At 42.1% G+C, this 18751-nt stretch overlaps 1 protein-coding gene across 3 annotated transcripts in view; it reads left to right on the top strand.

The window, feature by feature from the left end:
- The window catches only part of LOC138972355 (uncharacterized), a 67666-nt gene that overhangs the window by 14347 nt on the left and 34568 nt on the right, over positions 1–18751 (top strand). For all 3 annotated transcript variants that reach the window (XM_070345030.1, XM_070345029.1, XM_070345028.1), the window contains exons 2-3: positions 2035–2343; positions 2994–3148. In XM_070345030.1, the coding sequence (XP_070201131.1) occupies positions 2035–2343; positions 2994–3148 (464 nt within the window). The remainder of the gene's footprint in view (positions 1–2034; positions 2344–2993; positions 3149–18751) is intronic.

The raw sequence follows: 18751 nt of genomic DNA, 5'->3' as shown, positions 1-18751 counted from the left end.
CCATGATGTGACGTGGTGGTTGTGGAGCAGGGCTTGTAGAGATGTACTTGCAGCATTTGGTAAACCAACGACTGTCATTCTGACGAGCTATTGACAACTTTGGGTGGAAACGAAGCGCAGCTCAAAAACTCCAACCCCAGAAAGAGAGAGAGAGAGAGAGAGAGAGAGAGAGAGAGAGAGAGAGAGAGAGAGAGAGAGAGAGAGAAACTGAAACTGAAACTGAAACTGAAACTGAACTTTATTACCAAAGGATAGAGGTTTTAGGCAAAGCCTAATCTTACAACCTGTCCTTTATACAAACACTTAATACAGACGCACATAATATCTATAGTAAAATTGACAAGGTTATTGTTACTTACAGACGTACATAATGTAAATAGTAATAAGAAAAGGGTTATGGTTTTGTATACACATTCAAAAATGGTAAAAAACAATATCGTTTGGAAATTGCAGCATAGTTGCAATAATGCATTGCATATAAACATCCAAAACAACTAATAACAAAAGGGAGAAAACAAATGTGGGGAGGAATTGTCCCAATCATTCGCATGTATATCATTATCAATACATACACATAAAGAACAAATCAAAATACAAACATAACTTGACTAAATGTAAAAAGCACTAAAATATCAGACATGAAAAGTGTTCTATTTACCCATTAAGCGGGAATGAAACTGGCGCCCAAACGTTTTCACAGAAGAGGCATTTCGGAGGGGTAGGGGTATGGAATTCCATAGAGACGCTCCTGAGAAGGCTAAACTTGACTTATTTACTGAGTACATCTCTGGGGTGAGAGTCTGTGTGTGGCCGTAGTGTGATTGTGTGTGGATAGGGAGTGGCCCACAAGGGCGGAGGGGGGAAGATGAGGGGAGGTGAGGGGGGGAGGTGCGTCAAGGAGCGGAAGTTTAAGTGTCAGTTTAGAGGAACGATAAATTGTTTTTAAACTGAAGGTGAGGCGATGGTATTTAGGACTGGACAAGGATGGTGAGGAAGGGGGAAGGAATGGAGATAGCGGATGTAAGGAGGGAGGGGGGAGGGTGTTGTAGTGGAGGTTTTGGCGCCAAACTTTCTGGCAAGTGAGTGCCAGAGAATACACGCTCTTGCATTAGCGGCAAAGCAGCGGCAGCAGCAGCAGCAGCATTGAAGTGCGCGCGTCGGAAATTGAACATTATTTGTCCCACCAACCAACCCCTATCTACCCCCATGGCAATTTGCTGGATTTCGTCCTATGTCGATAAAGACTTCTACTATGCCTTATCAAATGCATGATGTTTGCTTCTTATCACCTGATCATATTTCCATCGTACGTTTCCGTCGTTGGACGTATGTGTATTCTTTCACATCATGGAAAGAGAGAGAGAGAGAGAGAGAGAGAGAGAGAGAGAGAGAGAGAGAGAGAGAGAGAGAGAGAGAGAGAGAGAGAGAGAGAGAGAGAGAGAGAGAGAGAGAGAGAGAGAGATTACCAATAAGTTTGATGTCTTTATGTTCCCTGGTTCTAGAGGAAATACGTTTTCTAAGTCATTGCTAAAATACAGCGCTTTTTGTTATGGCAGCCCTAAAAAATGACGCAAAAAGTCCCGTTTGGACCGATCTTGCGATCGACACCTGCATTAGTAGGAATAGCATAGCACACGAAATACGCGTACGCAAGCCAGCTAAAACAAATCAATCTGCTCAGGGTAGATAATTGATTTGACTTTCTTCTCGTATGTAAACGTTGCAAAGTTTTGTCTATTGTGACTGTTGGTCGATTTTTAATTGGGCCCTTCCGTTTCTGTCTGGTCGATTTTGAGGGTACCCTTATTTGAGTGGCGGTCACGTGATCCCTGTAAAAGATATCTTTAATCCAAAAAGTGATCCTGACAGTCAAGTGAACGGCCTTAACTGGCATAATTATAAAAAAAAATGTTTAAAGTACACGGAAATTAATGCTTTAATTTGGGTGCAACATTTGTTGCAATACTTTGTTGGCCAAGTTTAGTTTAGACAATATTCTTTCAAGGTATTCTTCATTTTGCCCTATGTCGTCAGGTTATCAGATCTCGCAATGTGGCAGCGATGGCAAATTTGACCTGGACGAAACTAGTTCGGCGTATCTGACATGTACTGGCATCACAGATGACAAAGTGACATGGTTCATCAACCGCGACAATGGTGTCGATTACAATAACTGGATGGGTTCTTGTACCTGGTCCAGAGCTGGGTGTTCGTATACTAACATGTACGTAGTGAACAGACCAAACTTCAACACTTGCATACTGACCGTCAAAAGAAACAACAGAGGCACCATCGCTGGCACTGTGAAATGTGGTTCAGCACGCTGTGAAGTCCGTGTCGTGTGTAAGATACTCAATGTCTTGCAAAGTCCGTGTCACACAAACACACACACACACACACACACACACACACACACACACACACACACACACACACACACACACACACACATACACATACACACACACCCACGCACATACACGCACGCACACGCACACACACACACACACACACACATACACACAAACACACACATACACACACACACACACTGACACACACACAAACACACACTCTCTCTCACACACACACACACACACACAAACACACACACACACACACACACACACACACACACACATATAATTATATATAGAGGTAGAGGTTGCGCTGAGCAGGATTTTAACTTTATGTGCTTGTATTTCATCATCTATATGTTTTTGGAATCAGCAACCGACAAGGAATAAGATGAACTTGTTTTTAAATCGATTTCGGAGACTTGATTTTAATCATAATTCTCATATTTTTAATTTCAAGAGCTTGTTTTTAATCTGAATATAACATATTTATATGTTTTTAAAATCAGACAATGATGAACAATAAGATTAAACTATTTTTGGATCGTTTAATGAAAAAATGATTTTATTTGATTGACCAACATTTTTGGAATTCGTCGATTAACTGAAGTTGACAAACATTTTTTTTTTACACAGACATGGCCGACAGGCTGTCCAACTGCATGGCCTCAATGAACCTCACAGCCCTAGACAGAAAGGACTGGACAGTGAAAGCATCGTGTGACGTGGAGAAGATGTACGCTTCTGATGGAAATTACACTTGTCACTGGATTGTGACTAATTCAAATGGGGTAATGAACACAAACACACACGTATGCACGCACAAACGCACGCGCGCACCTATGCACACTCAAGCATACAAACACGCACACACACACACACACACACACACACACATACATACACGCACACGCACACAAAAGTACACACGCACAATCAATCTCTCTCTGTTTCTCGCTCGTTCTCACTCTCTGTTCAAAAACAACTGCACAAATCTACACACACCTACACACACACACACACACACACACACACACACCTACACACAAACACACACACACACACACCCATATTCAATCCCCCCCTCTCTCTCTCTCTCTCTCTCTCTCTCTCTCTCTCTCTCTCTGTTCAGAAACAAATGCACACACACACACCCACACACACATAATCAATCCCCCCCCTCTCTCTCTCCACTGGGCGAAAAGTGGCGTTTTGTATCTTACAAAACTACTCAAAATCCCAACAAAACTTCAACTTTATTACATTTTGGTGTTCACGACAACGCCAGATTTTGATTGGATTTTGTTGAAGTTATCGCTGCGAAATTGCTTGGAATTTCAGCGCGTTTTGCGACAGTCAAAACATCATGTTAAACCATGTTACAGCATTTCTGTAACATGCAAAAATGCCAAGTTTTGATGGCATTAAAGCTTTGGTTTAACGCCAAGTAACATCATGTTATCGTAGACTTAACTTGCAAAACTGCTTGTTTTGGTGGTGTTACAGCTTGCTTGTAACGTGATTAACATCATGTTATTGCTGGTTTAACATGCAAAACCCCATGTTATGTTGGTGTTAAAGATTGCTCAAATGCCTATTAACTCCATGTTATGTTGGTGTTAAAGCTTGCTCAAATGCCTATTAACACCATGTTAGTTGGTGTTTGGCTTGATTATTAATGTAAAAAAACACCATGTTATGACGTTCACATAATTCTTTTCACCTGGATGTAATTTTGTGGAAAAGAAAGCATGTTGTTTGGGAATTGTGTGCGGGTTTCATGCTTGGATATTGCACTTTGCTGACTTGTCACAGGTCAATTTACATTTAACAATATTAGTTTTCAAATGCATCATTCTTCACACATGATGTAAACATCTTTAACATTAACACTTTGGTTGTAAAAGTATTGCACTTTATTCAAACAGGACAACAACAAAATTGCTGATTCACAATGTACAATAGCAAAGGACTATTTTGAGTGGAGACAGTGTTCATCCACACTATATTTGGATAAGCTAAAATAAATTATTTAAATCGGTGAAGGCCACACGAAATGAAAACACACTATCAGTAAATTACTTCCCTTGTGAGTGAGAGGGTCATACCCATAAAAGCCATGTCATTTTTAGCCCATGTGAGTGTGTGTGGTGAGGGGGTGTGGTGGGGTCGGGGGGCAGATGCCCTGTGAAAACATTGGCCATAGATATATATGTGAATTACTTCCCTTGGGTATGAACATTTATGAATGATTTAAATGGGTGAAGGAAGGCTAAACAAAATGAAAATCAGTAAATTACTAAATAACTAAATTACTTCCCTTGTGAGTGAGAACAGTCATGAATACCATGTTCCAACTTTTTGCTAAAAAATCGCCCACACTGTGACCTTCAAAGTTGAAAAGGGGTAACTGAACTTCATGTTTGGATGTCATCGAGTCCAACATGTCAGTAAAGTTTGAAAGCCCTAGATTCATAAACATCTGAAAACTGCTCAACGTCTGTGCATCACGGCACATTAATAAAAGTAAGAGTTAGTAACATTAACCTAACTGCTATGGTGAGGCAGTAATCACTCGTTGATGAAGAATTATTTGAATTCTGAATTAAGAACAAACAAAATACAGTGGGCCCCCCTCCAAACCCCCTTTTTAGGCCTCCAAGAATAAAAAAAGCAGGTCTTAAAAAGGAGGAAATCTGCTTAATATGTAGGTAAATGTACAACGGGTTTTGAACAGAAAATCCAAAAACGTAAGGTCTTAAAAGCGGGGAAGTCTGAAAAGGGGGGGAGGGGGGACCTAAAATGTGGCGATCATAGCCATACTTTATCTAACAAAGTTCATTCTGAAATCTTCTTCAGCGTTTGATTATGTTTGTTTATTTGCTGTTTAACGTCGTTTTCAACCACGAAGGTTATATCGCGACGGGGAAAGGGGGGAGTTGGGATAAAGCCACTTGTCAATTGTTTCTTGTTCACAAAAGCACTAATCAAAAATTTGCTCCAGGGGCTTGCAACGTAGTACAATATATTATCTTACTGGGAGAATGCAAGTTTCCAGTACAAAGGACTTAACATTTCTTGCATACTGCTTGACTAAAAATCTTTACAAAAATTGACTATTATTCTATACAAGAAACGCTTAACAAGGGTAAAAGGAAAAACAGAATCCGTTAGTCGCCTCTTACGACATGCTGGGGAGTATCGGGTAAATTCTTTCTCGTCCCAACCAATATGGGACTCCCCCTAACCCGCGGGGGGTGTTTGGTTATGGAGAGACTAAATCCTCAGTTCAGATGTGGTCTTAACTCCTTGTCTCCCAGGTACGGATATATCCGTACCCACTCATTTGGCTCTATCTGACCAGGTATGGATATTATGAGTTATTTCTAATATGCTGACTGTTAGCAAATGATAACAAGACATGTCGAGAAAAAAGATATCAAAATGAGCCTTTAGGCGAATTTTGATAGCGTTTTCGAGACATGTCTTGTTATCATTTGCTAACAGTCAGCATATTAGTAATAACGGTTTTATTATCCGTGCGTGGTAACAAACATAATACCCGAAGCGACCCTGCAAGTAAAGTGTCGCCATTTTGGCTTGGTTGGTCAGGGGCGGACGAGGGGGTAGGGGGGGCACAGGGGGCACGTGCCCCCCCCCCCCCGAAAAAAAAAAAAAAAAAAAAAGAAGAAGAAGAAAAAAAAGAAATTCTATGCTGATTCTATGACCATTTCTAAGTTCAAATGGCACCAGATGGCACCATTTTACTTCTTTGGGCAAAAAAAATTTTCGGGGGGCATGCCCCCGGACCCCCCTAGCAAATTCGGGCGCTTCGGGCCCATCACATTCACTTTCGATTCAAAGTGCCCCCCCCCTTACAAAGCAACTGATCCGCCCCTGTTGGTTACAAGGTAAACAGAGCAAACAAAACAAACATCCAGCACACTTTCAGCTTTCAAGTAATCTTCCCCAAAAAGTTTAATTCACAACGTGTCCCTTCTTTTCTGTGCATAGTATGATATAAACACTCAACAACAACAAAAAAGCAGAACACAGACTCGAAAATGCTAACAAACAGAAAGTCCGAAATTGGAACGGACAGTTCTCGGAAGAGCCATCTCAAATGTTGCACATTTGTGTTGCGCATGCGCAGTTGAATGCGGTTAAATGTCAGTGGAATTGAATGTTGATCGTTGCATGCGAGAGGTCACAGTGATGGAACATTGGCGGATTTGGTCTCGTTGGAGGCATGGCAGGTTCGTATTCCGGGTCGAAAAGAGCTGCTACCTCGTCGTTGCTGAGTTCCACGTCCTGTCGGATCGTCTGCTGGCTTGTGACAGTCGCCGATGCAACGAGACGACCACGTTCGATTCTGCTTCCCGTCGAAGTTTTGGCTGGTTCTCCCCGCGAAGTATGACTTGGGAGCAGTGCCAACTGCCTATTCTCTGTGAGCTGGGACGACATAGCAGCTGCCATCTCTAGTTTTTTGGCGGTGGATGTTTTTTGGTACGGTTGCAGGGAGTTAGATCTAACAGTTTTGTGACCGGTGACACTGATAATGTCCATTGGACTGAAGTTCTTGTCTGCGAGTAGTGTTGCACCCGTCGCTCGCACGCTGTGGTTTGTGTATATCTGCAACAATTGACACAGCTCACTTAGCTTTGCCATGAACTTCTTCATAGTGTGGACGCCCATGGGTCTGTTGTCATACCATGTTTCGTCATCTCCATGGAACGTGTTGACAGGGAATTGCCAAAGATGCTCACACTTTGGATTTAGCAGAGACAGGTACTTGTTGTAGCTGTACACTGACTGGACAGCTGCTGTCCCCAGTCTCTGGCATGACTCCAGTCACAAGTTCTTCGTCTCCAGCTCTGTGATTCTTGGTAAGTTCATCAAACCGTTTGATTACGTATTGTTTCCCTGTTGTTTGATCCATCTTAACTTCGAAGGTGTCTTTCGTCATTTTTTCAAAGTTTTCCAGGCCCCGTCTAAAAAAATAAAACCGGACATCAAACTGAACCTTGTTCAAAAGGCCAGTGGGGGTGTTGGGAGACATGAATTTTGATGCGTATAGGTTTTTTAGATTTTCTTGATTGATGGCAGGTACATGTCGTTTGTGTGCCATGTTGCCAAAAGCACATAGGTGTAGTCTGCTACTGACAGCACCAAAAAGCGTTGCTTCCCTTTACTCAGTATTAAACTTACTTGCCATTCTATTTTCCTCCCACCGACAGAATTTGCTTTTTAGCACATTTTACACAGTAAATTGCATGAGAAACATTTCAAAAAGTGACATTCAGTAGAACAATTCACCCTGATGTTTTTTATATTAATTTTTTATTTTGTCGTGGTGATTTTTAATGCGTTATACAAAAAGGGTCCCGCCTTGACCGTTATAACATTTAACAGGTCACCTAGAATCAGTCCTGATTGGTCACATAGCCATAAAGGGCACTAGAATGATAATAAATATATATATATATATATCCGTACACACAGTCACTATGTACATTGCATCTGTTCTCATTCGGCACATATCCGCATTCTGCTCAGACTGTTAGCTTCAGTCGCTTCTTGTAACGTTGATCTAACGCCAGCATTCTAGCCTGTTCATACACAGTTTCTACAATTCTGACTGACCTGCTGCAGCACAGCTGGTCTGGGCTTAAACAATCTTGGTCAACATAGGTGGGGTAAAGTGTTAAGATAAAGCGTCCTTCCAAAGTCGATGACAGTTCCCCAGAGTATTCACAAAATTATATGGTACTGGAAGCCTTGCATGGCGACGAAAAAGATGTCCACGCCTACATCAATCAATAGGAAGCTTATATAGCGCGTATTCCGTGGCCCCCCGCGGGTTACGGGGAGTCCCATATTGGTTGGGACGAGAAAGAATTTATCCGATGCTCCCCTGCATGTCGTAAGAGGCGACTAACGCTTTCTGTTTCTCCTTTTACCCTTGTTAAGTGTTTCTTGTATAGAATATAGTCAATGTTTGTAAAGATTTTAGTCAAGCAGCATGTAAGAAATGTTAAGTCCTTTGTACTGGAAACTTGCATTCTCCCAGTAAGGTAATATATTGTACTACGTTGCAAGCCCCTGGAGCAAATTTTTGATTAGTGCTTTTGTGAACAAGAAACAATTTACAAGTGGCTCTATCCCATCTCCCCACCTTCCCCCCGTCGCAATATAACCTTGAACGGTTGAAAACGACGTTAAACACCAAATAAAGAAAGAAAGAAAGTATTCCGTAGGTACAGTTCTAAGCGTAGGTACAGTTCTAAGCGCTTGTCGAAGAGTTGTCAACACAGGACTAACAAAGAAACTAACATCTACAGACGGACACGAACCCTAACACACACTAGCAAACCCTGATAAACATACAACAAACAACTGCTTAACAACAATGTACACATCAATAGCTAGGTCTAAACAAAATAATATTAAGCACAAAGAAAAATCCACCTCTCACAGAGCACAGCACAAGAATGTCTTTTGGGGCACAACACATCACGTCGAACATGAAAGTCACAGCCAGCTACGGGAAGAACTGAGTCTTCAACCTACTCTTGAACGCGTCAAGAGAGGGGCTCTGGCGAAGCTCAAGCGGCAGGCAGTTCCAGACGGAGGGGCCCGCGGAGAGGAATGCACGCTGACCAGCAGATGCGAGTTTCGAGCGAGGGATGTGAAGGCGGAGTGGGTCAGCAGCAGAACGACGGGGACGGTCGGAGGGCTGGGTGTACAGGTCCAGGGAGGATTGAAGGTACTCGGGAGCAGAGTCGTTGAGACAGTTGTAGACCAGAGTGGACAGTTTGTAGGAGATTCGGGTGTTGACAGGGAGCCAGTGCTAGGAGCGAAGTAGGGGGGTGATGTGGTCTCGCTTTGTCTTCCTCAACGCCAGCCTGGCAGCAGCGTTCTGGACTCGTTGTAGGCCATGAATGGATGAGGCGGGGAGGCCAGCAGAAGGGAGTTGCAGTAGTCCAGACGACTGAAGATGAGGAAGATGAGGGAGACAACCAGCTTGACACAGGCGTCGTGGGTGAGATAGCGACGGATGAAGCGATGCGTCGTAGGTGGAAAAAGCAGGTCTTGATGATGAAGGAGATGTGTGTCTGCATGGAGAGAGTGGAGTCGAGAAAGACGCCAAGGCTCTTGACAGCAGGGGAGAATGGAACAGTCGCGTCATCCAGCTGGAGGTCGGTCACAGTGAGGGAAGCAATCTTCTGTCGTGTTCCAACGAGAAGGGCCTCCGTCTTCTCACTGTTCAGCTTCAACTTGTTCTCAGTCATCCAGTTCTTGATGTCAGTGAAACAACTGGAGATGGATCCAAGGAGATGGTCAACGTCCTCCGGCTTGGCGCTGTTCTGGAGCTACATGAAGAAGTATCCTTCACGGCTTCTGCGGAAACAGTCGGCTGGGGATGAGGACAGCAGCTAATGGGGAACCTATGTAAAACATATAGACAAGAACAAATATACGTCAATGGGAAAACAAAGAAAGAAGTAGAGAAGGAACTCCGCACCTTAACACAGTGAAAACGAAAAACACATGTGAATGTACTTATGTTTTAAATCTCCCCCCCCCCAATTAAGACCAGTTATCAAATATATTTTCAGTCTTTAAATGAGAATTTCACTGTTCTCACGGAAGTTGGGAACCCTCAAGAAAACTGAGCTGTGCTAATATATTTATAACTGCAAACATGCCTCAAATTCAATATTGCAAGCCACTATACATTCCTCATAAAGGCACATTCCTTCATGCTCACGTGTGAAAACTAACATAAGTTTACAAGTGTGTATCTATTTAAAAAAACAAACTAACAGCAGAACAGGAAGGTTGAATAAAATCCTTACATTAGACTAGCAGTTGATCTGTAGAATTCCAGGAGCCGAAATCCCAAGCCCTTTTTATCTGCATTTTCAGTATCTTGTACCTGGAATAGTATGAAGATAACATGTCATTGTCACCGTCAGTAAATCACTATATCAAAATTATCAATATCATATGATTACTTACTAAAATAACTTTATGAAGTGATCTAGCACTGTCAAAGGCAATAGGGAGAGGGACAGTTACTGATGGTTCACCCACAAAAATGTACACTCACTAAGTAATGTCACTTAAAGGTACTGAACTTGTCAAATCCAGGTGCACTGAGGCTTTTAGTCATACCTCAGGCAGCTATCCGTTAGAAGAACTACCAAGTTTCATTGACTTGCACCCAAAAAGTCAAGAATTGCGATTTGTTTACGAATTAATTTCGTACTCGGACCCGGCTGGTCTTGACCTATTTTTGGATCTAAATTTAGATCAGGTAGATCACCACATCATGCACAAAAAGACACGTCACTAGCAAACTATGTCAGACATCATCATGAGTTTGTGTAAAACAAAAATGGAGGCCGGAATTACTCAGTTGAATCGAACTCCGACCAAACACCACGTAAAAACTGGGTTGATTTAGGCACTTGCGTGAACAAGAAACTGTCGAGCTTCACAGATGGCGTCGTTGGGTAGTTTTGGGTTTGTTTTACTACCATAGGAGGATTTTTGAACTGTAAATGCACTCAGCTACCAAGTTTGAACTGTAAATGCAACTTTCTACAAAGTCCACCACGACCTTGTCGCAGTGAAGAGTAACCACGCACCAAAGCCAAGACCACCCAAGTGCACGACCAGGCAGACCCACGCTCTGTCCTACGAAATCCCCCACTCCAGGACAGCCTACAGGCAGAAAACATTCTTCCCGCGCACCATTCCAGAGTGGAACCGCCTGCCTGTAGAAACTGCCACAGCGCCATCCCTGGCATCCTTTCAGGCCAGGCTGGCAACTCTCCACTGACCCATCATCCCTCCCCCCCCCCCCCTACCCCCAACCTCCCCCCCCCCCTGAACTTCACCCCTGACCAAGCAATAGACCGGAACCACCATCACCCAAGCGTAGCAGATTCATCACCATGCTGATGTTGGCTACCTATCACTAAGAAGAAGAAGAGAAGAGCTGCAACAAAAACGCAAAACGAAGGCTGTGAGCTGCACTGTGCTTTTAAAGTAACTATTTTCAAAGCTTCTTGCTTACCTTGGAACAGTGTCAAGCAGCTTATACGTTGTGTCTAGTCACACTCAGCCTGCACATGCTGCAAACTGGACATGCCTGCAATTGTATCTTGAGCAACCATGCTGTTGTTGCGGAGACAACGGAACCATGCTCAAGTCAGGTCCAACTGAAATAAAAGCATATTGTTAGCTGATAAATGATTTGGTCAAGCAAAACCATGCAGTATTTTTTTAATAAAATATTTAAATTTAGGCAAGCGATTCACAGAGCACGGCGCGCTGTGCAGCGCGGCGATTCACAGAGCGCGGCGCGTTGTGCAGCGCAGCGATTCCCAGAGCGCGGCTATTGCTCTCACCAGCGCAGATTCTTGATGCGCTTTATTTTTGTAGATGCATGATTATCAGCAACATTTTACACTCTTTCTTTGGACACTCAAAAGCAACTTCAGGGCTGCAAGACTACAAAATTGCACTTTCTGCAGACTGAATATACACGTTCAAATCAACCGGAAAAAACACCCACGGCTGAAAAAACGATCTGCGCATGCGCGAATTCCACAATGGCTGCTGAAGTGTTAACTGGTGTGACACCGATTAACAGTTCCGCGGCACTGTACTCGGATAATTGTTTAAAAACGTCATCCCAGTTTAAAAACTCAGCTCCTTTCCATAATTATATAGTAGAACCCATTGCAATGACGTGTAGTGATATGACTGCCAAGTATTCAAGGCCGGTGTCACAAACTGAAAACTCTGCCTGAACAATCCTTCTCATTGCGGTCAATGCGCATGCGCTAACATGGGGAGATTAATCAGGTCGTGAACAACCTAACCCTAACCCGAACCCTAACCCATGGTTCGATCGGTCAAAGGGTCGCATTTTCTAAGTCCAAGATTGGCGCATGCGCATTGACCGCAATGAGAAGGATTGTTCAGCAGAGGTAGGCACGTTTTTAGATCGGCGCAGCAATATACTGGTGAATTCAGTTGAAAGAGTGAGAGAGAGAGAATGGAGCTCTGTTTTTCGTTTTATTGACAGTTTTATTTCTCAAATAGATCAGATAGATGTAGCTGTTGTAAACTTTGCGATTGTGAAGGAAATGTATCGGCAGAATACATCGCGCGTTGTGAATCGCAGCGCTCCTCGTATCGCCGCGCGTTGTAAATCGCAACGCTGCACAACGCGCCGCGCGCTGTGAATCCACTTCGTTAAATTTATGAATACCTCGCTGATGCAAAAATAATGTACTTATTTACTATTAGCATTTAGCTGGTCATTCAAACCATAGCTTGTTTAAAGCTAGTAGTAGCAGTAGTAATGATTTAGTAAAATACTACTATAGTAGAAGTAGAACTCGAACTCCTATTGCTAGTAAATTACTAATTAGTGCACCCAAGAACAACCATGGCAGTTGGCAATGGCACTGGCAGAATACGATCAAATATTATTATTAGCCTCACCATGGGTTGACGTCCCATCAAAATGAATCACTGAATGAATTACGGACTGAATCAAACTTCACAGACATCATTACAATTTTTCACAAAGATTTTTCAGCAAACAGCCATGTTTACCTGTACAAATGTATCAGTGCTATCACTATGACTATGACTGTGTATGAGTATGACAGTGTCACTGAGTGTAACTCACTGGTAAGCTTAGTATTTGGTTCGAGACAGAGACAAAGTTGAAACTTAATTCGAGAAGCCAAACTGACGAATACTTACGTATTTTGAGCAAAACCCACACACGTCGACCACAAGTTGATGTCTGCTGGAGTACGTAGTCATAAAAACGTCCATAAAGCTTGGTTTTGAAACGTTTCTTAGCACAAGCTTCCAGCCGAGTATCGCCGCCATTTTCGATAATAACATTCTACTGCACATGCGCGACTAGGAACGTCATGGCTTTGAGTTGAAAGTGTCGCCGGCACAGGCCACTGATCTAAAAAGGGAGACACACAAGTAGATTTACAGGCGCCTTATGGTGGGTGATAACCCAACAGGCACAACCATGCTGTTGTTGTTGTTGTTGTGTTTTGTAGTTGTTTCAAGTTCAGATGATGAGGCCGTGTGTGAAAAGCCGAGCGGTGGTAGCTTCACGTAGATATAAGGGAAGGGCTCCTAATATGGACCGGCTCCTAATATGGACCACCTCCTGTTCTGAAAAAACTAACGGCGCGAGAGCGCTCAAAAAAGTTTTGTTCGCTGTATTCACCCTCTCTGGATAATTTGTACATGTCAAAACAGTTGCAGAAACACAAATCTCAAAACTGTTAGGCTTTTTCTCTTTTTTTTCACTCAGTTTGGCAGCGTTCACTCGAAATTTGCCGCCTAAAACGGACTCGTTTCTGTCCACAGCCAAAGCTTTTATCACACAAAAATTGCTATATATGACAGCTAAGACCGCATTTGTTACATTTTAGCAGGGTTGACCCCGAGTTTTAAAGCAAACAAAATCTCAAAGTATGTGCGAGTCCCCTAATATGGACCACCTTCAACAAATCGAAGAAAAAAAAGTTAAAGGCTATTTTCATTAATTCATTAAGAAGCTTGCTGGAAATAACCTATAACTAGTCCTCGAGATTTTATTAAAAAAAAAGGCTTCTTTTCGTGGAAGTTGATAATTTCACTTATTTTCACTCTGTTTTTGATAAGCTTCTTTAGTTTCCTGGTGTGCTTCAAATAATGCTCTCATCAACCCGAAACAGATCAATCTAAAGTATTATTTGAATTAGACTGATCATGACTTGTACACTAAGTTGTATCATGTCATTTTGAAGTATAGGGGGCTTTTTACAGTGGTTTGTGAAGGCCGCTTCACTGGTTCATATTAGGCGCCCAGGCTCCTATTATGGACCATTTGTGATTTTGTCTGTATTTAATTTTTGCTGAATGTCTATCAAAGCTATTTCACTCTAATTAGGCCTAACGGTTAACCTAAGAGAGAAGGACTACCAAACACAAAATAAAACTTCTTCGCAAGAAAACAAGCTAGTTATCAGCATGAAACAAAAAGTGGTCCATATTAGGAGCCCTTCCTAACTGTCTGTGTCTGCGTCGAAGATGTTACCGTGAATGTGTTTTTAAAAGACATTTGTCAGGACGGCATTCAAACCACACGCACCAGACACGAACCGACGAACAAAATACTTCTGACAACAAAATGTAAAATCAATGAACAAGAGTGTAGTAAGATTCCAAATTGTATTCAGACCAAAACAACAATCATAAAACATACATGGGTTCTTTCATATGTGTGTGTGTTGATGATGATAACTAGTTTTAACGTCCTCTTAGAACTGCAACTTGCTTTAGGACAGGTAGAGTTAATATGCTTTATGTGGGGACAAGACACTGAACAAACATGCAACCAGAGAACACATATATGATCGTGTTATAATTATATCTGGAAGTCTGTTGCGATATTTCAAAATGGGGATGGAAGTGTAGATTGTGTACGCGGAATATGATTGGACTGGAGCGGTTTTGTAGGCTTATTTTTTAATTTTTGTTATGTGGGATATTGTTATATTTTTGGCTGAATAGGTAAGTAAATAGATAACTGGAAAAATAATACAATGAAGAAGAAAAAGCTTTGTGTGAGAGAGTATTGAGCGGTGGGAAGGAGGAACGGAGATCAGTTTTTTTTTTAAACAGATACTCCTATTTCAGCCCATTGAGAGACACAGAGTGTATGCTAGCTTCCATTGAAGCGTGCAATGTTTATCTGAAAAAAACTCATGGGGTTTCAGTTTGTGTTCGTTGACAAGGGTGTGTAGGTTGCAGAAATCTTGCTGGAGTGATTGGCAGCGGTCAAAGAGGTGTAAAAAAGATATAAACTGTCCACATTCACAGAGACGGGGAAAGACTGGTGTAGGAAGGTACAGTGGTACCTGCGATGAAAGGACACCCTTGGGGCCAGCCAAAAGGGTCCTTACAAAGCAGGTGGCCTGTCATGGCATGTATATTTCAGTACAAAGAACAGAAGATTATTTCTTTTACTATTGATGAGACAAGTACAGGGTTATCTTTTTTTGTTACACCCAGATCATGATCAGGGATGATAATGGGGGATTCCATGAACCAAAATGGGAAGGGTGAATGGGAGTGTGGGCCATCCTACCTGGGTTTACCCCCACTTTCTTGAAATATCGGTTGAACATATAGTCTGCTAGTGGGATCGTTGCTTCGTGTATTTTGGGTGTTTTTCTTTTTAGGTTTTGGTAAGAGGCCGGGGTTTTTGTGTCGAACTCAGCAGTGAGCTCTTCGTTCACAGCATTGTCAAAAGTACTTGCTCTTGATACTACTGGGCCGACTTTAGTCTTCTTTCTTCATCGAGAGGCAGCCAGCCAGCCTCTTGATACACTAGTTTGTTTATGGAGTCTTTTGGGAGATCAAAGATGAGTTAGAGTGCAGCCATTTCGGCTCTTTCCTATCATGTGTAGTTTTAGATTCGATTTGTGTGTGTGTGTGTGTGTGTGTGTGTGTGTGTGTGTGTGTGTGTGTGTGTGTGTGTGTGTGTGTGTATGTGTGTGTGTGTATGTGTGTGTGTGCGTGTGTGTGCGTGTGTGTGTGTGTGTGTGTGTAGAAGCAGGAAACGATAAGCACAATAATAGCAAACTAAAGAAGGGGAAGGAAAACGAAAGGGAGGGTAAAAACCACGCACTTCTTTACTCAAACTTCATAATACCGACTGTAAAACTAACACCGGCTATTCTCCTTTCTCATTCATTATCAAAATCGATCCTAAATCAAAACAAGTTTCGTAAGGCGAAAATACAACATTTAGTCAAGCTGTCGATCTCACAGAATGAAACTGAACGCAATGCAATTTTTCAGCAAGACCGTATACTCGTAGCATCGTCAGTCCACCGCTCGTGGTAAAGGCAGTGGAATTGACAAGAAGAGCGGGGTAGTAGTTGCGCTGAGAAGGATAGCACGCTTTTCTGTACCTCTCTTCGTTTTAACTTTCTGAGCGTGTTTTTAATCCAAACATATCATATCTATATGTTTTTGGAATCAGGAACAAACAAGGAATAAGATGAAAGTGTTTTTAAATTGATTTCGAAATTTTAATTTTGATAATAATTTTTATATTTTTAATTTTCAGCGCTTGTTTTTAATCCAAATATAACATATTTATATGTTTTTGGAATCAGAAAATGATGGAGAATAAGATGAACGTAAATTTGGATCGTTTTATTATTTCTTTTTTTTTTTTTACAATTTTCAGATTTTTAATGACCAAAGTCATAAATCAATTTTTAAGCCACCAAGCTGAAATGCAAGACCGAAGTTCGGCCTTCGTCGAAGATTGTTTGGCCAACATTTCAATCAATTTGATTGATACCCCCCGCGGGTCAGGGGGAGTCCCATATTGGTTGGGACTAGAAAGAATTTACCCGATGCTAACCAGCATGTCGTAAGAGGCGACTAACGGTTCTGTTTCTTCTCTTCTTTTGTCTTATTTCTGCCTTACCAGTCCTTTCACCTATATTTCCTTCCAATAAAACTCTCCCTACTATTCCCTGCAGTTTTCCAATTCTTTTCTTGTTGTCTTATTTCTATCTGACTGGATACTTCACCTTTATTTCACTTACCAAAAGTCTTCTTTTCCACATCCTTATTTCTCTGCACCCCGCATGTCGTATGAGGCGACGAACGGATTATGTTTCTCCTTTAACCCTTGTTGAGTGGTTCTTGTATAGAATATAGTCAATGTCTGTAAAGATTTTAGTCAAGCAGTATGTAAGAAATGTTTAGTCCTTTGTACTGGAAACTTGCATTCTCCCAGTAAGGTCATATATTGTACTGCGTTGCAAGCCCCTGGAGCAATTTTTGAGTCACTTGAGAAAAAGTGACTCTATGTAATCGGTCAGTGTTAGTCTGTCCGGCCGGCCGGCCGTCCGGCCGGCCGGCCGGCCGTCCGTAGACACCACCTTAACGTTGGACTTTTCTCGGAAACTATCAAAGCGATCGGGCTCATATTTTGTTTAGTCGTGACCTCCAATGACCTCTACACTTTAACGATGGTTTCGTTGACCTTTGACCTTTTTCAAGGTCACAGGTCAGCGTCAAAGGAAAAATTAGACATTTTATATCTTTTCTCGGAAACTATCAAAGCGATCGGGCTCATATTTTGTTTAGTCGTGACCTCCAATGACCTCTACACTTTAACGATGGTTTCGTTGACCTTTGACCTTTTTCAAGGTCACAGGTCAGCGTCAAAGGAAAAATTAGACATTTTATATCTTTGACAAAGTTCATCGGATGTGATTGAAACTTTGTAGGATTATTCTTTACATCAAAGTATTTACATCTGTAGCCTTTTACGAACGTTATCAGAAAAACAAGGGAGATAACTAGCCTTTTCTGTTCGGCAACACACAACTTAACGTTGGGCTTTTCTCGGAAACTATAAAAGTGACCGGGCTCAAATTTTATGTGAACGTGACTCATTGTGTTGTGAATAGCAATTTCTTCCTGTCCATCTGATGCCTCATATAATATTCAGAACTGCGAAAGTGACTCGATCGAGCGTTTGCTCTTCTTGTTGATTAGTGCTTTTGTGAACAAGAAACACTTAACAAGTGGCTCTATCCCATCTCCCCCCTTTCCCCTATCCCATCTCCCCCCTTTCCCTCGTCGCGATATAACCTTCGTGGTTGAAAACGACGTTAAACACCAAATAAAGAAAGAAAGAATCAATTTGATTGAAAAATGAGGGTGTGACAGTGCCACCTCAATTTTTACAAAAAGCCGAATATGACGTCATCAAGGGTATTTATCGAAAAATATAAAAAAATGTCCGGGGATATCAATCCCAGGAACTCTCATGTCAAATTTCATAAAGATGGCGGTCCAGTAGTTTGGTCTGAATCGCTCTACACACACACACGCGCACACACACACACACACACACACACATACACACACACACACACACACACAAAACTTGACTAAATGTAAAGAGACATTATGTATTGCATCTAAAAACGAGGTGAGTAAAACATTATCAGAAAAGGTAGAGGAAGAGAAATCCCAAAACTCAAATTCGAGTCACTTCAGTTTGTACTGTACAAGTTGAGAAAGTTGCAAGTCCAGTCAAGTAGCCACCATCTCGGACGGATGTTTCGGGGAGGGGGGGGAAGTAGAACAAAGGCCTATCTGTGGTCAGTCGCCGCTTCTCTGGACCTCCCGCAGTGGGGCACTGCGGTTATGAAATTAAAGGCCCCTCCTGTTTTTGGAACCGCAGGAGCTTTCTAGTTTGCTGTTAGGTAGATTTTTGGTTCCTCTTTCCTGTCATGCTCTCTTTTTCTTCATGAATT

Source organism: Littorina saxatilis, linkage group LG8 (genome assembly GCF_037325665.1).
Source record: "Littorina saxatilis isolate snail1 linkage group LG8, US_GU_Lsax_2.0, whole genome shotgun sequence".
In the NCBI taxonomy this organism is placed as follows: domain Eukaryota; kingdom Metazoa; phylum Mollusca; class Gastropoda; order Littorinimorpha; family Littorinidae; genus Littorina; species Littorina saxatilis.
The sequence above is the reverse complement of the archived record's forward strand: the minus strand, read 5'-3'. Positions and strand labels throughout refer to the sequence as shown.